The sequence below is a fragment of the Cladophialophora psammophila genome (assembly GCF_000585535.1).
Source record: "Cladophialophora psammophila CBS 110553 chromosome Unknown aczJe-supercont1.37, whole genome shotgun sequence".
NCBI classification, from domain to species: domain Eukaryota; kingdom Fungi; phylum Ascomycota; class Eurotiomycetes; order Chaetothyriales; family Herpotrichiellaceae; genus Cladophialophora; species Cladophialophora psammophila.
Window position 1 is genome coordinate 159,624 of NW_006912958.1, and position 24,749 is coordinate 184,372.

At 51.8% G+C, this 24,749-nt stretch overlaps 7 protein-coding genes across 7 annotated transcripts; 2 read left to right on the forward strand and 5 right to left on the reverse strand.

Annotated features, from left to right (window-relative positions):
* Window positions 1-1,040: 1,040 nt before the first annotated feature.
* Window positions 1,041-3,005, reverse strand: A1O5_12771 (uncharacterized protein; the record flags this gene model as incomplete). The annotated part of the gene is made up of 1 exon (XM_007753340.1): window positions 1,041-3,005. One exon carries the CDS (start codon window positions 3,003-3,005, stop codon window positions 1,041-1,043), a length of 1,965 nt encoding a protein of 654 aa, XP_007751530.1.
* Window positions 3,006-3,801: 796 nt separating this feature from the next.
* A1O5_12772 (uncharacterized protein) lies at window positions 3,802-4,678 on the reverse strand (the record flags this gene model as incomplete). Its single annotated transcript, XM_007753341.1, has 2 exons — window positions 3,802-4,530; window positions 4,610-4,678. The coding sequence occupies 2 exons, from the start codon at window positions 4,676-4,678 to the stop codon at window positions 3,802-3,804; spliced, it is 798 nt and encodes a 265-aa protein (XP_007751531.1).
* Window positions 4,679-6,046: 1,368 nt separating this feature from the next.
* A1O5_12773 (rab family, other) lies at window positions 6,047-7,193 on the reverse strand (the record flags this gene model as incomplete). Its single annotated transcript, XM_007753342.1, has 3 exons — window positions 6,047-6,687; window positions 6,824-6,887; window positions 7,116-7,193. The coding sequence occupies 3 exons, from the start codon at window positions 7,191-7,193 to the stop codon at window positions 6,047-6,049; spliced, it is 783 nt and encodes a 260-aa protein (XP_007751532.1).
* Window positions 7,194-14,572: 7,379 nt separating this feature from the next.
* Window positions 14,573-17,042, reverse strand: A1O5_12774 (uncharacterized protein; the record flags this gene model as incomplete). Its single annotated transcript, XM_007753343.1, has 2 exons — window positions 14,573-14,719; window positions 14,817-17,042. 2 exons carry the CDS (start codon window positions 17,040-17,042, stop codon window positions 14,573-14,575), a joined length of 2,373 nt encoding a protein of 790 aa, XP_007751533.1.
* An 824-nt stretch (window positions 17,043-17,866) lies between these two features.
* A1O5_12775 (uncharacterized protein) lies at window positions 17,867-20,145 on the forward strand (the record flags this gene model as incomplete). The annotated part of the gene is made up of 2 exons (XM_007753344.1): window positions 17,867-18,471; window positions 18,564-20,145. The coding sequence occupies 2 exons, from the start codon at window positions 17,867-17,869 to the stop codon at window positions 20,143-20,145; spliced, it is 2,187 nt and encodes a 728-aa protein (XP_007751534.1).
* Window positions 20,146-20,897: 752 nt separating this feature from the next.
* A1O5_12776 (uncharacterized protein) lies at window positions 20,898-21,424 on the reverse strand (the record flags this gene model as incomplete). The annotated part of the gene is made up of 3 exons (XM_007753345.1): window positions 20,898-20,960; window positions 21,087-21,258; window positions 21,318-21,424. The coding sequence occupies 3 exons, from the start codon at window positions 21,422-21,424 to the stop codon at window positions 20,898-20,900; spliced, it is 342 nt and encodes a 113-aa protein (XP_007751535.1).
* Window positions 21,425-22,128: 704 nt separating this feature from the next.
* On the forward strand, window positions 22,129-24,421 carry A1O5_12777 (uncharacterized protein; the record flags this gene model as incomplete). Its single annotated transcript, XM_007753346.1, has 3 exons — window positions 22,129-22,589; window positions 22,638-22,808; window positions 22,861-24,421. The coding sequence occupies 3 exons, from the start codon at window positions 22,129-22,131 to the stop codon at window positions 24,419-24,421; spliced, it is 2,193 nt and encodes a 730-aa protein (XP_007751536.1).
* Window positions 24,422-24,749: the final 328 nt, after the last annotated feature.

Genomic DNA, 24,749 nt, shown 5'->3' on the forward strand with positions numbered 1-24,749 from the left:
TTCCCCCAAGTCAACTGCTGAGTATGTATAGAAGGCTATGCGGTGATCAAACACGTTCCTTCGTACCAGCCTCTGAGTTGTGGTCTCTTGAGTTTGCTATCGCAGGCTTCGCTGAGATTGACAGAGAAAGGCAGAGAGACCAGGTATTGAAGAGACAAATTGGGTATTCTCTCAGAAACTGCTTCTCACCCCTCCCCTTGTCTCGCCTGACAATATGCCGTGCTTCGGCGGGATTCCACCAGCATCTCGCGCATGATGATGCACTGGTGCTGATGCGTCTGTCGCACTGCTTACCCCTCAAAAAGGGGAGACGATTGTCCCGCAAATGTGGCGCTGGTGGGCTGGGCGCGGGGAAAGCCCTGCAGGGATGATAGAGTAGGATCGGCCGGATAAGCAGGAAACGGGAGTCTAAGTGGACAGCGCTGCTGTCGAGAGAGAAAGGGGATCGGAGGAATGGCAAAGTGGTTGGAATTGGCAAGGAGTTAAGTGTGCAGGTTGTCGTCGGGGAAATTGAGATTGCAGCGCACTGAACTACTCTCAGAAATAGATTTGTCTGACCGAACTAGTTTTCGGGCATTCGGTGGTCATTTTGCCCTGCTGACAATATACCTACGATTGTGCAATGACAGTCTTTTAGCAACTGTGTTCTCTGCGTGGTCATTCACTTTGATCACTGTTAAGATGGAATCTCTCTGAATCCAGTGGCGCGTGCATCTATTAACTCGTGACATTTGGTACCCGCTTAGCATTTGCGATACATCAGGGCAACTCAGGTGGAAAACAAGTTGTAACTCATATAATCAACCTTCCTCGTCAGGTCGCTCGATATCCCAGCCGCGCATGTGAACATGGAGTATTCCAAAGAAAGATCACGCCCTGTCGACTAATAATGCACGCATAATGACACATGGCCAGCCGTAACGGTCGTACACATCATTTATCATATCCAGGCGTATCAGTCCATATCCTCGAGCCACTCACTCCGAGTTTATGCTCGTAGATGCCGCCGCGCCCTGCAAGACAAGATGGTGCAGGTGGGTTCAGTCAATGCCGAGTTGAACATATGCAGATTTGTGTGCGTAGCCCGACTCTGGAGAGGCTGCGTCTTTTCCGGTATGTTCGGTCCAAGTAATCAGCAGTTTCCATCCTCCGTTGGTGACATCGTCGGCGCCGAAGTAGCCTGCGTGTACGCCGCCAGCGTAAACATAACCTTGGGCAGGAGCATTGATCTTAGCTAAGACTTGCTCATCAGACCACTTGGCTTTCACAATATTGTCAACGTCGAAATCTTTATCCTCCGCATTCAAGTCGAGGTCCAGATGGCGGTAATAGAAAGTATTGTCAGCCAGAGTGTTGAGGTAGATCATGATGAAGCTTCGCATGGCAGGAACATAGATAACATCTAGATCCTGGACCAAGGTGTCGAGCATGACAGCCTTCGAGTCCGACGAGGACATATCCTTGGTCCAGGAACTGCCGTTCCAATATTCATACGTCGATAAATCGGTGTAGCCACTTGGAATTGTCCTCGCCACGAGGACACCATAGTTGCCCTTCCCAAAGAGGTAGATGTGGCCGTCGTTAGCTCCTGTCCCAGAGGAACCCCAAGAACGGATGCCGCCCAGAGTACCAAATGCGACCTGCTGTTGATTGTAGAGCTGTCGAACGACACGTTCGGCGGACGGACCATAGGTTGGATCCACAGAGACTAGAAGGATAGAGTTGCCAACGTTGTTGAAGACTGCAGCTTGTGTTTTCATATCCACGACGTCATACACCAGTGCTGGGTAAAGCAGAGCATGACTTGCATTGAGCGGGATTAGGGAAGACTCGGGCCATACTGCATATCGATAGCCATTCCCCGAAAGATCAATGTTGAAGGATTCTTCTCCAGTCGTCATCGGCGCAAACCCTCGCATTCTGCCAACATCATCTTGCCATTCACCAAGATTGTCCACTAAGTCAAGTGGATCACCGTAAAGCGCCTTCATACCGTCATCTGTGGCCACCGAACTGGACGCAAACCCAACCATCTGGCTGGTGCCAGCGGTCTGATCGATCTGGAAGGTGGCAGTATCACAGAAGATGAAAAGATGAGTTCCATTGATTGTGCCTCCTTTTCCACCATCACGAGACATGTGTGGTACGACCTTCATGTTTGCCAATTTCGCACCACCATGCAACTGGCTTTCGGTCCAGGACCCTGTGTCATCTGCTATTGGGTATTGTGTGATGAGGTCGGTGTTCAGGCCGGGGACCAGTAGGTTGCTCGCAAGCTTCTGCGGGCTCGCAGGCACATGGCTCACGTACTGTGTTGTAGGCTTGTTTGTGGAGCTCCCAAGCATTTTGAGCTCTCCCACACGAAGTGAAGGTGTAGAGCTATCGAGATGAGAACGAGGAGTCGGAAATGAGAGAGACGGAGTCGACGAAGCGCAACTGGAGGCAGAAGGAATGATTGTGGCACCGACAAGATGGATTGTTGCCGAGGCCGGGTTATCCAAGGAAGACTTCAAGTAGCAGTCGTCTGCGTCGTTGATGCGGTCTGGTGCAAAGACAAAGCCAGCACAGCGAGCTTTAGTAGTAACATTCCTGGCATTGTAGCCGTCGCACTGTGCCAAACACGCGTCGAAGGAGCCGGCTAGAACGAAGGGGTAGATATTCTGAGCAGGGAAATCAATATCGCAGATCAGCGTGTACTTTGTGCCATTGGGAGTAGCGCCGAGAAAAGTCGTGCCGTTTACAGCGTTGCATGGTAGGCGCCCAGGGAGAGGCGTGGCAACAGTGCAATGAGCGCCAGAACAGAGAGTGGCCGAATTTGCATAGGCGGAGCTGATTCTAGCTTTGGCTGAGATAGGATATTTGGTTGTCTGCGTTGGACTGTCTCGGCCTGCGAGATGAAGGTGGAAGTTATTGACCCCGTGGGGATGAGTTGCTGTAGGATAAAGGAAGGAGAGAACGAGACAGATCACCAACATCAAGCTGGACATTGAGAAGAAGGACCGCATGGTGCGTGATGCTTCTTTTTAGTCAGTTCCACGCTCCCGTCGTCATGGCGCTCCTGACACTCACCTCTCGCGAAAGGAGTGTTTTGCGGTGACCGAGCCAGCCGGTACAGGGTTGACGACAGAGAGCGACAGTGTTGATTGAAAGGTTGGTTTGCGGGGATGAAGTGAGTAGGATGTTGTTCAGTAATGAATGCTGTGTTTTGGTGAGTAAGGCAGGAGAAGAGATGCTGAGCACGTCTCCAGAATGTCAACACAATGTAAACAAGGTCCGGCAGAATTCGTCTGGCACTCCAACTTGTAGAATGTTGCAAGGCACGGCCACAGGAGATCACTCAAGCAGAAGAAGCAAGCATTCCAAGTGAGTCCAGGTACGTGAATATAGGAAGCAGGATATTGGCTCGTCTTTGCGCTCACCATGTAGCGTCTTCCACTTTATTTCATTTTGCGAATGTCTCAATTTCAAAAGGCTTGACGAATTCACTCTGGAGGCTTATCGCTGTATGCCTCGCTTCATATAGCCTTGAGTCCGCTGCTGCCGAGGATGGACAGAGACTGTCAACGGTTGCACACAACTCCCAGTGCATGGAAATAGATGCCGTTTCAACTGTCACTGAAGCCGCCACCGCCACGAAAATGTTCCAGAACATTTCCTTTCTGTTCCAGCCTTGTTGTCATCTGCTTACCCCCATCACCGGCCACTCCGGGACTAGTTCCTGGAATACCCCAATATTCGTGTAGCCTTTCTCAGTGGCCCTTTTGACAACCGGTCTGCGTCTTGTGGAACCAGAAGTCGTCATCACTCAGCCTTGGTAGCCAGCTCACGAACTTTTGGAGCGGTTGTGGCATTCTTTTCAATGTCTGCAGCCCAAAGCGCTGCTCCCACGGTATTTGTGAACGCGAAAATTAGATTTGCAAAAGGTATCATCTCGAGCAGGAAGGCTGCCACTCCAAACGCTGTATATCCTCCGCGATGTTCCGCAATGTGCATCTCCCGCTGTTTCTTGTTCCATTCCTTGAGCTGAAAATACCTCGTATGTGCGGCTGGACCTGCTCGTTTGCCCTGGAGGGCTATGAAAATGACAGTGCCCACCACAGGGATGAAGTTGAGTGGTAGGTAGATGAGATACCGGATGATGGCATTGGGAGTGAATTTGGCGAATGGTCGCTTGAGCAGCTTTCCAAGTCTAGCGATGTTGTCCCCTCCGGCTTTTATTTGCCTGCCTTCCTCAACAAGGTTGGTGCAATCCTGAGAAAGAAGCGTACCATCAAAGGTGTCAACAAGGGCCTCTTCAATCAAAAATGTCCTCGAGAGGAGGTTGATGAGTGTTGAACTCTCGCTAAGAGTAAGTAAGGCTGCTGAGATCGCGGCAACGGGCCCCGATGTGAAAGCCATCACGGCTGCTTGAGGCACGTACGCCACGAGGAACATGAGGGTGGTCACTCCAACGCTCAGCGTGATGGTCGGAGCCATCTTGGAAGTCAATGGTTTCCATAGGTCCTTATGCGAGATGAAGTAGAAAATACCCTGTTAACAGTCAGAACAGAGAGCCCTCTTTGGATGAAGAGCTTGCCTTGATGGGATAGAGGTAGGCCCGCGATTTCACAGCCTCTCGGGTCATCCTTTTGACGTTCTCTGCCTCTTCGGCGGCAACCTGCTTCACTCGATCAGCCATCTTGATCCGAGACCAAGCTGCACGGAGGCTGATGGAAGGAGAGATCTAGATCCTCGAAAGACTCGGAAGAAATCTGCAACAAGCTCAAGTTGATCCAAAAACAGAATCCTGTCTGGTGTCTTTACGAGAAGCCCTGGTGGCCCTGATGTCATCGTGACACCAGCCGAGACAGATCGCGTCCCCACTTTCGCGTCACGGCGCGGAGGCAGACCATATCACATGGCTCTTCAGATCTGTTTGTAGCGGATTACAGATCCTTTTCTCACCCATTATACAAGTACACTGGAAGCCTGGCGGAAAGGCAAGCCGACCAAAGAGACGTCGGCAACCATGGCGTCGCTGACAAGAGCACACCTGCACTGGCGCCCGGTACCTTCAAGGTAGCGACTTGGACACAACGAGCAGCCTAGACTCAATGTGGGATCGAATACTCCGCTCATTCAGAAAGGGAGCTTGAGAATGATGGTGGACAATAGGGTTCATGGTATCGAGGCACACAGGTATCAAATCCTTCCAAGGACCATTGAAGCGACAGGTTATCTTAGCCCTTGGCGCGCTAGCTTGACACTCCTGTATGGGGCTTCTAAGGTCCTCGGTTTCAACTCGGCTGCTCAGAGAAACATTCTTAGCGTTCAGATAGGGACTACCTCGTAGAGAATTTAACTTGCAAGGATGAGCCACGATGCATCTATCAAGCATCTAGCACCAAGCCTTGAGAGCGCTCTCTGACCCCTGGCCAACCATGGGCGTCTGTGCCATCAGCGAATTGTGCCCCATCGGCAGTACTTCTAAATACGAAAATGGGATGGATGGTTGATTGGACCTGATATTACCGTCTACCGCGATCGACCCGACTGCGTGTGAGGGTTGAAGCTAGAGATCTCGTTGAGACACAATGCAATGCGTCGAAGATGGCCCTCCACCATGTGAGCATGGAAAAGAAGGGAAAATTAGCATTTATGCCCCGTTTAATGTATGCGTTTCCTGCGTGTGTTAAAGGAGGGAGTGATCTGTATTATTATTGTGTTACCGACGATTAGGTCTCTTTGTGAGATTTGCTCAAAGTCTTGTATAAATGCAATAACGGATCAATATTTCGCTGTACGCTACCATACGCCATAGAATCTGATGCCGTTCCGATCGACAATCCAATCCACATGCCCACTTTCCTTCACTCTGAATCGAGCACAACATGTTGGATCATATCTACTATCCGCTTGTGCTGTCCTATACACCACCATTTCAGCTCGGGCACACGCCTTTTCTCGACGAGGCTGTCACTAGCCAAACTCATCCTCAATCCCAAGCACACGGTTTTGTTGTTGTGCCTCTCACCAGCACACAAGATGACTCTCGGGACCGGCCAAATTAACAGGCACAATTATCCTTCTGCTGCTTTCCCCTGTCTGCCAGATTCACCCTCGCTTCCTCCGCCCGTTGAGCTGCGCCTGACAATGCTGCCTGGGTCCCACCACCACTCGCTCCTCGAGCACCCTTCAACGACGTCTCGGGGATCGCGTTTGCAATTGCCGAAAAGACCTCCGCGACGTTGTGGCCCGTCTTTGCGGACGTCTCGAAAAACAATAGGCTTTCCTCCTCAGCGTATGATTTGGCTTCTCGGGTAGAGATTTTCCTTGCATCGCCGGTTTTTGTGTGTTCGGCTTCAGCGTGCTCGGCATTACTAGTCTCGTTTTCGTCCTCGCCTGCTGCGGAGGACGACTCCTGAGAAGCGTCAGCGCTATCGCCGGACGATTCGGCGCACAAGTCTAGTTTGTTCCCGACTAGGGCGATAACAATTCCCGGTGAAGCTTGTCTCTGCAATTCCGCAACCCAGTGCTTTGCCTTTACGAGGGAGGTCGGTTTCGTCAGGTCATACACGACGAGCGCAGCCTGGGCGTTGCGGTAGTACATGGGGGCGAGGGAGGCAAAGCGTTCCTGGCCTGCGGTGTCCCATATCTCGAACTTGATGATTCGATTGGGAAGGGAGATTTTTTGGGTAAGGAACGCAGCTACGGAAATGTTAGTTTAGTGGTCTCAAAAGAGGTCGCATTGGTCTTTGGAAGGCAGAGAGAGAAGCGGTTCCGAAAGAGTAAAAGGGCGGCAAAACTGAGTGGAAAATACAGTGTTGACGGGACGTAGACATACCGCCAATGGTGGGTTCCTTGTTCTCTTGGAAATCATTGTTGACAAAGCGCAGGACTAGGGATGACTGTTCAGACTGTCAGCGATGACCGTGTTTGTTTCTCTCTCCAACGAATCAAATGGCTTTCCCTTCCCCTTCGCTCTAAGCCATCTCTTTTAATTGACGTGAGGATAAGGTATAGCGATTGCAACCGTACAACCACAGCTGTAGTGTCCAAAGCTGTCTCCAAGGTGACGTGACAGGGAACTATTGAAAGCTAGGGAAGTAACAGTAACGGGGTCATGCGCAACCCACCTTTCCAACGGCGGCCTCCCCCAACAGGACAAGCTTGACGCTGCTGGAGGGCTTGGGAGCTGAAGATGAGTCGGCCATGCTATTTCTTCTGATGCTCTATCAATGGTAGACTGGGCCAGGAAACGCAGAGATTCTTTCCCGGTGACTGAACGTGCAGTGAGGAGACTTTTGGTAGGAAGAAGCTCAGGTTCGCTGTTGAGATGGGTGAGTTGAAAAGTGGATTTCGTTGCGGACGTCGAAAATATTGGACTGCCCACGTGCGTTTCTAGGTAACAGATCCGCCGTGAGAAGAGTGATTGAGCGTGCAAAGGTCGTCAGCGATGAGCGCGGGTGTGGAATGAGGATGATGGTTTGGAGGTGGATTGATCGTAGTGTACTCGGTAGACTGACGACGCAGATGATGCCGAGTTCCAGATGCGCGCTGCGGTTTCGGCAGCTAGGTGGCACCGTAGATCTACGGCAGACTGCGGGCGCGTCTGTAGTAATTGCATATTTTGCCTCAAATCGATTTTCCCTTCTGCCTGCGCACTAAGTTCCCCAAGACCATCATTGGGGCAGCCCCTGAGGATCCAAGCCTCGTGCAACAAACCATCAATGAGTCTCGGTGTCAGCCTATCTCTGGCAGCAACCAAAAACGACTACGACGTTGGGGATAGGACGGCTTGACCGAGGATGACAACATTATTCTATTTCATTTAGTGTCAGGAAAGAGCCCATTCATCGACTATGACCAGTGATTGATGACTCCGATGCCCACCAAAGGAGCCTATCGCATCATTTGAACAGGCCGTCTCATCTTGCTAACCACATCATGGTATCCAGGCAGGCACCTGTTGCAACTGGAAATCGTCGACGCAACAGAATAGTGCCTTCTCCCTTCAGACCCAAAACGAAACTCCCAAAAATAGTGACCTGAGTCATGTAATCTATACCGCAATGTTCCTCACCCTTAGCCGTCCCGCCTCCGTATCCCAACCCCCGTCTATATCGCAACGCCGAGATGAAAAGCACTTTTTTGATACATCAAATGTTGGTTGTACAAGAAATGGTCGTGCTGGTCGAGTCCCCGAAAGACAATAATGGTCCTAGCGCCGTGCATGCAAGGGTAAAAGTGTCGCCGAGAACGCTCAAAATCTTTTGAGACAGTACTTGTACAGGGTAGTCGATTCGTCGAAAAGCACATGGGGATTAAAAGTGTCGAGAAACAGGTTGCACGGTCAGAGTTCCGAAAAGGAGGTTTGTGTTGTGATGCGAGCCTCGACGCAGGACCAGCCATCCATTTGGTGGCTTCCGCGCAAAGACTGAGTATTTGTTAACCGGCAAAAGAAGTGAATATCTCGGCGGGATATCGCCAGAAGGCCCTTGGGGCGATGTTGAGGTGATGTGATTGAATTGCAGATTCTTGGGGCCGTTATTTTTGAGGAGGCTTAGGTTTGGGTACCCCTGTCGTGTCGTATCCACCACGGCCCATGTCGCAAGGAGCTGAAGAAGTTGATGTTGATGTGGAAGTCATTGTGTCTGTGTGTGCTGCAGAGGCGTTAGATCTCAAGTTGGCGGTCAGGAGGATTGAGAAAGTTCAGGGGGCAGGCGCCGGATGCCGGCTTATATAGCCAGGCAGCACGGGGATTTCTGGCTGACTCACAGAGTAATATGCGAAGTCCGTAGACTATTTCCCACCTGTCCAGTGAGGTGTCTGAGAGACACGGATGTGATACAGAATTGGCTCGCTGACCGTTGGCCTGGGAAAGGTGACAGTGCGAACGATCTTTTCTGCCAGAGGTCCTTTTGGTCGAGCGAAGGGAGGAATGCGAGAAAGGGAGCCGCGCTGAGAATTTGAGTTTTTGTGCGCGCTGTCAGGAAGTTCCAGCCCAGTGCAAATGTCTTGTTAAGAGTGAGCGACAGATCTGAAATCAGGTCCGATCAGACAGGTAGCTGTTTCCACTTCGTCGAGTCTCGGATAGGGATTGATTGCGGGCAGATAGATTTGGTTCACGCCCAGGTTGGTGTCTGATTTAGGGGGCGGCCGTTGTGATGTGTCGAGCGGATGTTTCTCGAACGTCAAATCTAGGGAGGTAATTCGGTACAGGGCCGGACCACGGTTTAGGTCAATGACAAGCAAAAGCAAGGCAAGACTATGAACAAGCAAAGAACGTCGAGAACTGATGAGGGAGCGAAGGACGTGTAACATTTGTAGGCCGGACACGGAAATGTGATGGTTATAATAGAAAGGGCGGGACAGGGAGACAAGCTGCAACTACCCCCTTATCCACCCCGATCAGGTCGGATGGATACTAAACGGATGGTACGTTAGCAGAGAACTAAGCACTTCGGATTCGCAGGGTTTGTTTTCAAGAGGCTTTTCTTCTTGGAGCCCGGGGAGCCACAAGGCTTCAGCTTGCTTCAAGGGCTGCAGCCTGGGATGGGCGGGTGGTGGGGCCTAACCCGAAGCCGAGTAGCCTAGGGGCCTAGTCTCCCGCGGGAGCCCAAAGGTGATTCCCAAGGGTTTCCAGCAGCACTAAGGGGTGTTTCCATTCTCGAGTCGCAGGCTGACCGAGTCAGAAGGGCGGGCCTGGTCGTTACGGTAGGGGGGGGGATTGTCTTTATCTCAGCAGGACCCAAGGTACTAGGCGGGACTCGAGGAATCGGCATCCGCCGTTAAGCCCGCATGACACTAAAAGCTCGACTCGAGGAGAAGGCAGGATTCTGGATAGATTATTGTTGCGATTGCTCGGGTCCTTGGACGTTTCCGCAGCCATGAATCGCCATTCTCAAACAACGATGGCCGGGATGCCTTGGCCTGGGACCTGATCCCCGATCGTAGCGTGCTGCGCATGGGGCAGCAAAGCACAGTCCCAATACCATTATTGTCTTGTTTTCCCTTGATTCTTTTTTCTTTTGTCTCCAGTGGACGGGAACAGCTAATGACGCATCGAGGTGCCTTCCGAAGTGGGACCGTAGTGAGCATTGGAGGATGGAACAGCGAACAGGGACCGGCAGTCAGGGTTGATTGTCCAGCAAGGGGTGGCCTAGATTTCAGAGAATAGCACCTGGGAAGCAAACTCATTCGAATACTCGTACATTCCTGTTGCGGCCAAGGCGTGAACTCGAGTGACAGATCAGTGACAGTGACATGAACCTGTTATGGAAGCTGAGCCGCCGACACGAAACAGACTTTGACGCGAGGAGGCGAGGAGACGGGTAAAGGCTACTAGACAATGGCCTAAGTAAAGCAAGGACGCGGCGCGTGGATCAGAAGCAAGCCTGATAGAAGCCGTGCCAAACACTAAACGAGGAGACTAGAAACACTGCAGAATGATTGACTGCCTAGGTGCGCAATGAGCCCACACAACCGGGGCTCTGGCGGCTGATTTGCCAATACCAAAAGAAAATGTGAGCCAGTGACATAGATTGACTCATTCATTTACTGTAGCCAGGCAAAATGCGGGAATGACATCGCCCTGCAGCTCGAACACGTAATGACAGGACGGAAAGGCAACCCTCAGCAAAACAAGAGCGCAATGCCTCGACGAACGCAATGGAAAAGCAAAAAGGAAAAAAAAAAATTATGCTTTGGACGAGCCGGACAGGGGGGCCGTGTTTAATCGATACCTACCTAAGATATCGCATCCGCCCCAGGGGACGGGGGACCAGGGATCAGGAGGAGGTTTGGGGGGCGTCAGGCACTTCAGTCACCCCCGTTGAGCGGGTGCAGCGTGGGCGTCTGTAGTGTATCGATGGCCCCCCATGGCTTGCATTGGCGCGTGCCAGTCGCCCGGCACCTTCAGTTCGAGAAATATCCCTGCCCACCTACCCGGTAAGTACTTAGGCATTGGTCCTTGGCAACTCCTCACCAGGCCCCACTGCGCCGTGCCGCAGGCTGCCGGCGTACACCCGGTACCTGCAGAAGCGTCGATCAGAGTTGATGCCTCCTTTCACTTCCACTTCACCCACACCCGCATCCACCATCCATCATCCACACCCACCCTCCCCTCTAGATTTTCTCCCAATCTGTCTAAATTGTCCCTCTCTCAATCCTTCTACTGGATATGGTGCATTCTTCTCCCCTCTGACACGTCACTGGCATCTGACATATTGACGCCAACCTGTCCAGTCTGCAGCCTCAGGTGGAAGAGCAGAACTTCCAGATGTCGGACCGCTCACAGATCACTCACTCACGCAGAACCATCGTTACGCAGTTGCACCTCATAAGAAAAGTTACTACCTACGAATACGGAGTACGGAGTATTCGGTGCACATTGTCAATGGCTGGTTAGCATCGAGTCAGCATTTGTTTTGCCTTCGGTCTCCTTCGTATAGCGACCCTCCCACAGATTCACCTATGCGTTCGGACCTTACGGCCCGCCGTAGCGACCTCCATCCCAACATCCCACAAATTTTAGAGGGGGTCCGCACAAATGGGTATGGTTACTGTTAATCATTTTTCCTTGCTCCGGGACCGGCAGGCGTTGTGCTCGTTGCTTCAGCCTCACTGACACCCTGTAGGCTTTCTCCTGCAGCTAGAACGCAGCTAGAAACGCGCCAGATTTTGGGGGACTGCTTCCGCCCGCTAGGCTCGGACGCACAATGACAAACCCAGTTCACCGCTCCATCTCTGAAACTCAAAGGCTGGAAAATGGAGAAATCCTGTATGGCGGTCTCTCAAGTAACAGATGTTGTTGGGCGAGGTACGCAGGGGAGGACATGTCGGGCCCCTACTGGTGCTGGCTAGATGTGGAAGTTCAAACACCTACTTGTACCATCTAAACTCCGTCAACCAAGGACTCGTATATCTCCATTCAAACGCTTCTCAAGCAATCTCGAACCGAGACCTCGAAGCAACAATAACAATAACGATGCAGAAGGACCAATGCTCGATAATCTGAGGATGTGTCGCACCATTTTGCCGACCAGACCTTCTGTGACACGTTTCCCATCCTACCGTTTGTCCTCCACCTTCTCGATATCAAGCCATCATACCTAGCATGGCTATCAGCGATTGCATTGTGCCTTAATTGGCCTGATGTGATGCGAGAAGCAAGATGGCCCTCCCTAGTCCGACTAAACCAGTCAACCATGTGGCGGTGGGAAGTAGCCGGCTGGTGTGGTTGGGCCGCCGTTGAAGTTAATTTGCGCCACACACAGAACCACTCCGTGCGCAGAATTGTCCTCCAAGCACAGGAGAGAGTTGGATGCGTCCTTGCCGGCACCGAGATCAGACGCAATGATGTCTTTTTCAGTATTCAATGGCCATCTTCACCAGATCAAAGTCGACATTCAAGACCATATTCTGAGTTACATAACGATCTCGGCATCAATATGCCGGCTCTAGTAAAACTGAGCACATTCATCTCGGAAAAGGACTAGTAAAAGAAGTTTGTCCATCTCAGCGGTTACCAAAGCGGGAAAGAGGAATTGTCAATGAACTTCTCCCTTGGCAAGCCCCGGGGAAGTCATTTTAGGTTGGCCTTGTCGCCCATGTGTCGTCTTAGCTCGGCTCCCTCCAATTCCACCACCTTGGTCTCGGAAATTATCTTGTCAGCCATGCAAATCAGGCATAGTCGCTAATGCCCTGTACTTCTACCTGCAGCGTCCACTTGCCGCGGGTCCGCAATGATCCCACTTTCCTGTCGATTGGCGTTCGATGATCGCTTTAAGGATCCAGCACTTATCAACTTGTCGTGCCGAGACATCATTTGGACGACGATGACTAGGTAGACAACCTCCTGGACACGAGCCCCCTCGCCTTCGTTCTCCATAGGTAGGTACAGGAGGGACAGGATGGGACGCCTTTCCATGCTTCCGGGGAGCCTTTATGGAATCGGGTCCTGACCAAGAAACCGGGTCGCCATACACGCATCCCCGGTGGAGGCTCTGTGAAACAGCATCGATATTCGGTTTCGATTTTCGCCTGATCCATCTAAGTCCCAGTTTCGGAAAACTACAGCATCTCGCTTGACTCTCTTTGTCGAGTAACCATCCACTCATTGGTTACGACGTGCCCAAAGTAATTTGGAATGTCGAAAGTACTTGTGAGTGCCTGGCTGCGTTAAATCTGCTGCCAAGGTACTCAGCGGTGACTTTGACACATCTGATTTTCGTTGGGGAGTTATTTCTGCACCCAACAGATTTTGCAGTCCAGCTCTTTCTTCCCTTTCCCGAGACAAAGCTCGCCAGATCGAGTATAGAATTACATTATTTACCTCGTTGATGTCTCCCTGTCAACGTTACACGAGCAATATGTTCCCCAAGGGGCCCGATCATGGCCACTGATGCATATGTTGCTGAGCAGGCGCTTGCAAAGTCTCCATTCTATTTAGGTGATCCCAGCCAATTCTATGACGGAAGATGTTGCCCACCGAGGAATTTCGAATACATGATCTATAAGCCTCGACGTCTCTTGCCAGAGAGGTGGGATATAGATATTCATTGGCAATTAAGTGATGATCGCTAGCGGCGCAGACTGGCGTTGTGGCTCAGATGGGATCAGAGATATTTCCATCAACGCCACATCACAACAAAACAACTATTTTGACAGTCTCAAAATTTAAAGAACGATGGTAAAGAGGGGCCAAAAGTCAAGGGCATTTCTCCCAGGGCTCAGATCGTCACTGACTTATCGCTTTGTCTTTCTATCGGACCACATGTAGACGGCCTCCTCCCACTACCCCTTCTACTATGAGCACAACATGAACTCCGCTCATACTACAGAGAGACCTGGCCGTAATGTCACGCGTGTCAAATTTATCATCGATATCATCAAGGATTTGGACCTATGCGACCAAGCACCGGACTGTGCAGGTTCGCCCTAACCGTGCACGAAGGAGATCTACATTCGACGCGAACCCTCAGCCAATCAATGTTTCCATTTTCATCTCCTCTTATTATTCATTCCCAAGTTTCTCAGGGGAAGGTCTACAGGTCGAAGAATTCCCACTTTAACAGACGCAGGACACTGACAGAGACAGGGAGGGCGATGCGACCCTGGCCTCAGTCATGAGCAAAGCAGAGGCAGGGAGCACTTGATATCCAACAATGATAGCGGTGAACAGACTGAGATCAATGTAACTTCCCTCAATACCACGTAGACTCCTTCTCCACCCCCTACACTGCTCAATTAAGGCAATTGCGCTCGTTTCAGCTGAAGGGCAAGATGTTGTCTGAAGACAGACAGCTCTCGTGCTACGGGCACAGAATGATTTGCACAACATTGCTGGAGATGACGTCGATGTTGGTTGTGTATCTGTCACCACTATACACGAACCGGTTATGCAGATTTCATCTCCGGCTATTGTACGCAACCAATGGCTAGAACAGCGGTCGGTGGTGTCTTGAAGCCAGTCGATCCCAGTGCCAATGCCGACAGTGATAGCTTCAGACAATTCTCGCATAAGTAACACGATGCCTCCCTCGTGGAGCGATGCATCTCAAGACTCCATCCGTCGACCTCCAAATAGTTTTCACTTAATCCCCCTTCCCACAAGCCCGTTGGTAGTTTCTCCTTTGTGATGTTTCTTCCTGTCACCAGGACAATACCACTTCACCGTCCGGGGAGGCAACTCTACCAGAGATACGCATTCCATGTGGAACCATTGGCCGTAGTCACACTAGATAGACAGCTAAAGTCAGCGATAAATGTACAAAGCAGATAACAAACAGCCAGGAAAGGCGGCAAATTGTGTTGGTGTAAGGGGATGAACGTACCTTCTCGTCCAACTCACAACAAATCATTTCCCCCCAACTAACATCCCCACAGAGACAATATCGCTCCTCATCAGGATCCACAATCTCTTGCCTTCCATCAACGTCGATCCTGATCTGGGGTACTTGGGCTGTCGATGATGTCTTCTTGGCGGGCTTGGTCTTGCGCTTGCTGACGCTCACAGCGGCCCCTCCATCTTGACTCGACTGCGTCACCATCCCCGGTGCGTCTCGCTTACTACGGCGGCTTGCCGCTGTGGGAATGGCAGTGACCGCTTTCGGACTCGGTCCTTGCGTTTCTTTTTCGGCGGGTGTTTTCTGTCCTCCAGCGAGAGAAGGCGTCGTAGACGGACGTCGGCTAGATCGCGTCGTAGGGAATTGGGGTTCGACGGATGCAGCTGCAGAGCGCCGTGACGGTGGCCGGGAGGAAGTTGTGGTGGACGCTGGCGGGGTGCTCTCAGGTTTCGGCGCGACTGAATTACGCTGGACACTAGGAGCACGGGTTGCTGGCGCGGGGGTCGGAGTCTTGCTTGCACTGGCAGAAACCACTCCGGGAGCTGTAGCCGTAGCTGCTGCCGCCACATTGAGTTTCAGGGGGATCTTGATGGTTCCCATGCTGGTGGACGGAGGGGGTTCACTGCTCGTGGCGGCAGGCGATGTAGGGGTCGCGGCCGGGATGGGACTGGCTGCAAGAGGCGACGGCTTCGGCGCAATCTTTTGCTTCTTCCTTGCGGTCTCTGGCTCTGCTGATGGCGAGACTGATGATATCGGTGTGTCTTCTGCCTTTCTCTTCTTGGACGTCTTTTCTATGCCTTTCTTCCCCGTGGCGGTTGGCCGGCTAGCGATCGGGGTGCTGGCACTTCGGCTGAGCGACGCAAGGGCTGAGGTGAAAGGGGTCGTGAACAGAGTGCGAAACTTGGAGCCAATATCTCCCAGTCTTCGGGCAGCAAGTTCGGCTTCTTGCGCTGCAAGCGCTGCTTGAGATCGCGCGGGGTCAGGCTTCTTCTCTTTCTTTTCATTTTTCTTTGATGGTTTGGGTTTTGGAGCGGGCGTCCCACCAGCGGCCGTGGCAGATTCCTCCGACTTCTCCAAGATCTCAGGCTCTTGGGTTGGGATGTCCGCCTCCTCAACCTTTCCCACCACCTCTGACGTGTCTGGTTTCTCCACGCTTTCAATTTGATCCAGAGTTTCCGGCTTCTCAGGTCTCTCAGTTTTTGGGGTCAACTTTTCGATGCTATCGATGTCGATGAATCGGGTCCCGTTCGCTTGAGCTTCTGCCTTCGCACGGTAGTAGTTGTCCCATCCTCTGCCACGGTCGGCCAACTCCCGTCTGATCATGACGTCGCTAGGCTCCCAAGCATGATTTTTCTTCATCTTTTTCCGAAGCTTGTACATCTCATACTCGGTCAAGTGCGTCCATGGCCTCCACTTGCTTCCGATCTCTGCGTCCTCGGGTGGAGGACTCGGTTTGTGATATGGCTCAGTTGCCTCCCGAGATTCGCGAGTCTTTTCGTCGACTGGCGGGGGCCTTTGTTTCGAGTGCTTTGCCGGCGCCGGAGGTTTCGGTTGTTTGAGCTTGAGAACTGGGCGCGGAGGTGAAGGGGGTGGGGATTCCCAGTCCGACACTTCTGTACTTGCGATGGGCGAATCGGGATCGTAGGGTGGCATGACATCTCCCGGCACAGTGACACGGCGGCCACGGGGCCTTTTGAGGATCGCAGAGGCAACGGTATTGCCGCGAGGGGGATGTAGGGTTAGTCTCGTCGACGTCCCAGTCTCTATCTTTCGGCCGCTCCGTGAGCGCTTGACTTGCGTTGAGGGTGTCGGCTGAGGAGTTGGATCCCGCGAAGGAGGCTTTGGTATGGCATTCAATTTGGCGATGATGCTTTTCAACCTGTTCTGATGTCGGTCTATAACGTCAAACAGTCGGCAGGCCTCTGCATACGCGGATTCCCGAGCGTTTAGAGCCCGATCCAAACTTGTGGATATCTGAGCACGGAGCCCTTGAGCATTCGGACGGGAGGCAGCTTCAAGACTTGGGAGTGAGCCATAGAGTTTGGCAAGGTCATGGAGGACTAGAGAATTGTTGAGATAGGCGTCGTCGAGGCCGCGGATGAGTGTTAAAGATCGAATGAGGTCGGAAGGGAGATATTCAGTATAGTCGAGGAAGTCAGTCACAGCAGCCTGCGCATCAGGATCGACAGCGCGGTTGCTTGCGATCTCCGCCATCGTCGGCATCGAGGCCAGGTGAGTCGTTATTGTAGCCGGCGCATCGGAGAGATGATCTGGGTCAGGAGGGACAACGACGGATGTAGCGGAGTAGATCGACTGGTTTCTTGACAGAGAACTTGGATGGGAGTCGCAATATCAACTCATACTCGAGGAACGTTCATGTGTCCTTGGGGGAACGGGAGAGATTCAGTCGCGGCTTGTCTGTTGTTTGTCCGCGTACTGTACTACGCACATCCCACCAACGCCTGCCGCAGTTGGAACGCGCATGTTAAGTTGAATCGCCATCGCGATGAAGGCGGTGAGACACGGCAGTATCTTAAACAGTCACGTGGCAGTCAGGTAAAAGTCACGTGGGAATCTGGGATGCAACCAGGACTGCTCTCAGCCTTGTGCCTCACTTCGTCACTTGTTCAATCCAGTTTAAATGATTCTATACGAGCAGGCAGAGAACGGATCTCTGGTGCGCAATAAAAGTTGATGTGACACTCTAACACTTCCCTTCCGTAACTCTCAAGAGAACCTTGCGTCAGGTTTTCATAGTTGAATGTCTTTCAGTCCCTCTCTTCAATCTCTCTGTCCTTTGATGTCACAGCATGCCTATCTTTCTGTCCGCTTGATGCCCTCTTTCGTGTCTAATACTTCATGCTACAGAAAAAGGCCCTTTCAGAGTCATTGAAACGTGCAGCAATCCTTCTTGCTAATATAACTCCATCGATCTTTTCCCCGTCTACACTACCAGCATCCCGCTTTAATTCTTTGGGAGTCGTTATCAGTGGTTCAAAAATTCTCTACATTTGAATTTCAAAGGAGGATCAGGCAGAATGGTCAGCACCACCCCTCAAGATCGATTGAACCAATTGTTCTCCAACCAAGCACTTCCGCCTGCTCCAACTCCCGGGCAACCTCATTTCTCGGAAAAAGAGCTTGAACAGAAAGAGACGAAAGAGGAACGGCCCTGGAGTATCCCCGAAGCCCCTCAACATCCAAGAGAGATTAAATCACTGCGAAAGCAACATCCGCAAAGAGATGCTAGCATTCTCACCAGCTCTGACGACGATGACGATTACGTCTCCGCCTTCAAGCAGAAGCCATCCATGAAGCCCGCCACGAAGACATCACAGCCAAAACCGAGAGTCATGCATGAGCTCAATTCATCTGGGTATCCGAATGAGCCCGACGATCCCATTCAGTATCTGGCTAAAGGCAAATCCTCCAAACGCAATCCCCCCAAAGATGTGACAGAGCATTCTGACTCAGACAATGACGAGTTACCGACGGCGGACGGGGTAGGAAATCCAGTCGCAGGTCATTTCTGTCAGTTCAGCCTGGCTGCAAAGTTTCCATACAAATACATGAACGATGTCAATGATCGTGTCTCGCGCCATTTCTTTGCATCCAACAAATTCTACAATCGGACCTGGGACCTGTAAGTTGTCTGACTTCCCGCCCTTCCTGCCCATCTCCTCGCAGCATCTCAAGCCTGTTGCTCGGCAGGACCATTTCTAATGATTAAACTAGCCACTACCTTCATCCTCCATTCAGCTTGGGCGCGAAACCGATCATCCTCGTACCATATGCACAGGTCCAGCAGCTCATTACAGAGATCGGGCAAGCCTTCAAAATCCCCGTGTCGGTTCCGAAATTCCCGTTTACCCTCACGTTTTATGAGGACGGTACCCCAAAACCTCAATCTTTGGGCCAGTCATGCTCAAAGGAGGAAGCACAGGAAATGCAGATTAGTGTGCCTAATGCTCTGTCCAACCACGGTGAATGTCCACCCGATGCCTCACCTGGAGTCAGACAGCAGTTCGAGGACTTCAAGGACAAGTGTCGAGCTGCCATTGCGGGAGGGAAGAGCACAGGTGGCCGAGCCAAAAAGAAGAGACATGATGACCGTCTACTTGCAGTAAGAGATTGGTATGCGCAGTTGCGAAGAGCTCAACGGTGCATGGGCTTGCGTCGTAAGACTGGCCGAATGAAACACCCAGACCCGGAAATGCCATGGGATGAACAGGAGCAATTCCGTCTGCAACAGTTGAAAGCCGCTTATTTTGTTCTTGATCCACTCGACCTCAACGCCCCAGCTCCATTTCCCTTTGAGGCAGATACTGTTATCATTGCGATTGACGTTGAGGCATATGAACGAGACCACGACATTATTACAGAGATTGGAATCAGCACACTGGACACACTTGACCTTGTCAACATCCCTCCGGGTCCAAATGGCAAAAATTGGATGGATCGTATTCGCTCTCGTCATTTCAGAATCAGTGGCAGAGAGCACCTAGTTAACAAAGATTTCTGTATTGGAAATCCCAACGCATTCCAATTTGGCAGGTCTGAATGGGTCGACCTCAAAGAAGCCGTGGCCGAAGTGGACAGCTGCTTTGAGTGGCCCTTCTCTGTGGAGTACATGCACGCCAGCCTGGTTGATCCGTGGAGCTTTGAGCCAGCCAGCCCAGGTGAAGAGGATAAGGTCTGCAAAGGAACTCATCCCAACTCAGGAGGGGTAAGTGTGAGTCCGACAAAAGCCGAACAAGATGCTGCAAACCAAGCAGCTGTCACCAGCGTCCTGAATGGCATCGGGGATCAGGAAGCCATTGAACGCGCCGTCGCGCTCGCCAAAGCCAACCAACAAAGCCCAGAAACTTTACAGCGTGGACCTAAACAGCGCAATATCATTTTGGTCGGGCATGATGTTGGGACTGATCTCGAACATCTGAGAACACTAGGGTCCAAAATCTTCACGTCTTCCCGTGGCACATATCCCGTTGCCGCCATGGACATGACGGCCAATGAAGAGGGCTGTGCCAAAACCCTGGCATCTATCATTGATGCACTGGATACAGCACCATTATATCGGGTCCTGCAGGAAGAGACTCAGAACCGTAACCTTGCTTCGATTATGAAAGATCTAGGCCTTCCATGCTACTTCCCGCACAATGGCGGAAACGATGCACGGTACACGCTGGAAGCGCTGGTAGCCATGCTCATAAAGGCACGATTGAATCACGACAAGGAGCAGAAGAAAAGTGAAAACGCAGAAGTCGAAAAAATCCGGATGGGACAAGAGTTGGGACCTAGGGCAGGATGCGAATGACGATACATCCAAAGTGCTTGGTGACCCAGCACGGCCAACCACTCCAGATGGGAGCAAGCGCAATACAGAAGATCTTGATGTCTTTGAGGCTGCAATCATAGCTGCCTCCGACACTGAAGCATCTCCCCAACGCCAGAGAGATGATGCGATTGCTGCATTTGCGGAAAGATTGAAGTTAGACCCGACCATTGACGAGGAAGAGCCGAAGCATCATCTCCACTAGACATGGGATGGCAATTGACGAAGTTGTGGTGGCGCCACACCTTGGAGACTAGGGTCTTTGCTCGAACCAGTCGTCCCTTTTTCTTTCCCGTACTTTTTTTCTGTGCTCCAAATGGACTGGTATTTGCAACAATTCGAGGATGGCGGGTTCCTATGATGAGGCTAGTTTCATAATGTGAAGACTATAATTTCTGATGGGCTTTTCGGGTCAACAGGACCGAGAATGACCATTAGAGCTGACACAAGTGGGATTGGCAAGGCTAGAAGGCCGTCTCCTTTTGCACTCAGAAATCATTAAGCGACTTCCTCATCTTCGCAAGCGTTGCGTTTTGTCGAGTGCAGAAATACAGGCACGGTTCGTCTCAACGGAATCGGGACTCGAATGGTTCTGTTCTCGGAAATGTGAACCTCAATCTTCCGCCAAGTTGATATATGATCTTTCGTGTTCACACTTCTTCTGTTCCAGCAGTTGTAACGCCGTCTCATGCCACGCGATCCAGAACGCTTTTCAAAATATTTGTACAACCAGCTCACCAACTGGCCTTCTTGACACCTGGTATATTCCCTTCCAGCGCATTCATCCGGAATTGGAACTGCAGGAGCACAACGTAGTTAGCACAGACTTCCATGTCATCTCCCAACCAACGCTTTCATCTTGTATGCAGAGAAGCAAGATGGGTTCCCGTCGCTTCGCTTCACGAGAACCTTCGAGAACTTACCCTGCCCATCCTGAACTTCCTCAAAACACTCCTGGCTACACCGCCCATAATACACCTGTTTTTTATCTGTGTGGGCCGCGTGTAGCAGTGCATGCTTCTCAACTCGAATTGTGCCTTTGTTCGTACCCAGTCTGGGAGGGAGGTGTTGCGGACGAGGTACCGGAGGGCTTGCCTAGATCATTCAATTCCGTGTTAGTGTATTGAGATTGTTTTTCATGTGGTTTTATGTACCTCTGCGGTTCAAACTGCTCAAACGTCTTCCGTTTTGTGTGGTCGCGGATGATTTTGGAGTTGATGAAGCAGCCCAGGTCGAGCTTCTTTGCGCGAAACTGCGCCATGGCGGGGAAAGGGGTGGATGGCAGCTATCAGATCTGTGTGTAGTTCAAAGAACTTGGTGAATGGAAGGTGGGAGAGTTCCCGGAACTGGCTTGCAAGAACAAAGTTGTTCACATCCGCATTGGAGCTGGAAGAATCAAAAGAGTCTGCGCAGCTCGGCTGCTATGGACTGTCCGTCGAGCCGTGTGCTGATTGGCGGATTCCGCGGGTCACGAGCGCAACGTCTTTTCAAATGACAGTCACGTGTCTTTCTCACTTCCACGACGAGATCTTGGAGCATTCCTTGAGCATCCCTCTCTTCTGTTCGACTCACACACATGGCCGAACAATGCATAGCTAACGCTTATGTGACTCATCTCTGCAAGCACTCCAGCTTCTGAGATCTCACAGAGGACGGCACAGATCCGCCGCAACCATCAAGCACGCGAATACGCTGGTTCAGACAAGCCATCCGAGCCCTCAGTGACTCATGAGAACTCGAAATCCCGTGTCGAAGGAGTTGCAGCTTCACCCTGGGCCCCAATTACACTTTCTCTTTCCGGAGACAGCCAAAGTAGCTAGACCCCTTCCCGCTCGCATAAAACAGTTTCTAGGATAACGATGTAGGACCGCGCTTTTCAACAGCTTCTCTCTGAAAAGGCCATTTCTGCTTTCCATCAGGTTTTCCTAATCGCGCCAAAGCACCATCTCCCGTCGTTGGACCGCCATGCCCAAACCGTCAAAAACAGGCCCATCTACGTCCTCCTTTCAGGATGGGACTATCGTCGTCACTAGCCAGCAAAGCCGTTTCCATGTAGATGCTGTGGATGCACCAACATCAAAGGATATCGATGTCAAAGATCTGACGCTCTCCGTCGGAGGGCGAGACTTGTTGGACCACGCTCATCTGCGAATTGTGGAAGGCGTGCACTACGTTCTCGCTGGACGGAATGGGACTGGAAAAAGCTCACTGTTACGAGCATTAGCGGAACGACGAGTGCCTGGCGTCCCTCGCAATTTGCGTCTGCTCTTGCTTGGCCAGACACGGGTCAGCTCCGATGTGTTGGCAGAATCCGATGAGACCGAGAGCGACACCCTCAAAGTTCTTGAACATGTCACAAGAAGTGACCGACGCAGAGAGTGTGCCCTCCAGGATGCCAACCGCATGTTCTCTCTCACTGATGAGATGTCGTCTTTCTAACATAATCTAGGTCTTGCCGCCGTACTAGAGGATAGAGCCCACTCCAATAAGATTGTTACAACGGTTCGCTCGCTTCAACTTGAGCAGGCAAAACAAGAGTTGGCTGAAGCGCGGCTTATAGCAGCGCGACGAAGTGGTGCTCGAGGACTCAGGGCCCGCCAGATGCTCATAGAGAGGGAGAAGGAGGTGGAGGAAGCGCAGAAACGGTAATGCCTTCCGCTTAGTTGACAACAGGGCTTTTTACTTACGCTGAGCAAGCTATGACGAAGCCGGGAGCGCCGAGGACGAACAAGAAGCTACCAGAATCGGTCTCGATATGCTGGAAGCGACACGCTTGGCATTGGAGGCCATGGATGCTGGTAGCACTGAGGCTCGAGCTCGTACCATCCTCCTCGGTCTACGCTTCTCCCAGGAACAAATCGAGAAACCTGTCAAGTCATTGTCTGGGGGATGGCAAACACGCTGTGACCTTGCATGCGCCTTGATACAGAAGACAGATGTACTGATGCTTGACGAGCCCACGAATTTCCTTGACCTGCCGGCCATTGTTTGGCTCGAAAGATACATCACAAAGTCATTGGCCGGAACCACGGTGATCGTTGTTACACACGACCGCGACTTTGCTGATGCAATTGCTGACGAGGTACTACTCGTTCGGCTAGCTCCCGCCAAAACATTGGAGGTTTTCAAAGGCAATTTGACAGAATATGAATCCGAGAAGCGTCGACAAATTCGACGCATGACCAAAATGGCTGAAGCACAAGAACGGCAGACCGAACACATGAAAGAGACCATAGCCAAGAATGTCAAGGCTGCCAAACGAACGGGAGATGATAAGAAGCTGAAACAAGCGGCGTCGCGAAGAAAGAAGCTGGAGGAACGGACCGGGCTCGAGGTTGGCCAACGTGGGGGCAGATTCAGGCTCAACCGAGACCTTGCGGGATGGCACAATTCAAATCGCGATGGCATCGAGATCCCAGAGTTCGATCCCCCTGTCACAATCACGCTGCTGGAGCAGCCAGAAACGTTGCGCCACACCGGACCTCTATTTAGCTTCGACAGAGTATCATACACCTATCCCAAGTCGGGCGTCTGGACTTTGAAAGACATTGATCTGGCCATGCACCCGGGTGAACGAGTGGGACTGGCAGGTCTGAATGGGAGTGGAAAATCGACTCTAGTCAAGCTCTTGATGGGAGCAGCCACTGGCCAAGATCCGCGACCAACCAAAGGCACGATCACCGTGCATTCCAAGGCCAAATTCGCCTGCTACTCTCAACACGCAGTCGAAGAACTGGAAACAATCGGAAAGCAAGATCCGCAGAGGACAGCTTTGTCTCACTTGATGAAACTACCGGATTGGACCGGAGATGAACAGGCAGCTCGGGGCACATTGGCCAAACTAGGTCTCCGGGGGAACACTGTGACAGACATTCCACTTGCAGCTCTCTCTGGAGGACAACGGGTGCGCGTGGCTCTAGCGGAGGTGTTTTGCAACTCTCCTCATCTGCTCGTCCTGGATGAAGTAACGACCCATCTGGACGCGGACACCATTGACGCGCTGATCGAAGCCCTCAAACTATGGCCGGGTGCTCTTCTTGTCATCACTCACGATCGTCATTTTATGCGATGTGTGGTGGATCGAGAGAAGCCAGTGAGGACGGAGGAGGAGGATGAAAGCAGCGAAGAGTCGGATTCCGATGCAGGTACGCCTGGGATGGTATACCACGTGCGGAAGGCTGGGCTTCGAAAGCTAGAGAGGGGAATGCAGCAGTATGAAGAGATTGTGGCTAAGACGGTGGACAAGCTTGGTATCTAGAGGCGGCTGCTACGGCTACCTCGCTACCTGCTGGAATCGCAGAAGGGATCGGCAGGTATCTGCAACACCAGGCCTGGTGGTCGGCAGTCAGCCGTTAGACGACATACTAGGCTAACACGTGCAGCCTCAGCGCCTCTACAATTGGTGAGTCCTTGGCAAGGCGCCAGCAACCTGCTTCCCTGCTCTCTGCCTTCAACTGTCAATGCCATTGGTCTACAGGTCCACGTCCTCCGTCAATATGCAAGCAACTTGCGAGAGCTTCGGGCTCGACCTACTGTTGCCGATGGTCAAGCTGGTACCACACTCCCGCCCAGCTGTGCGATAAAAA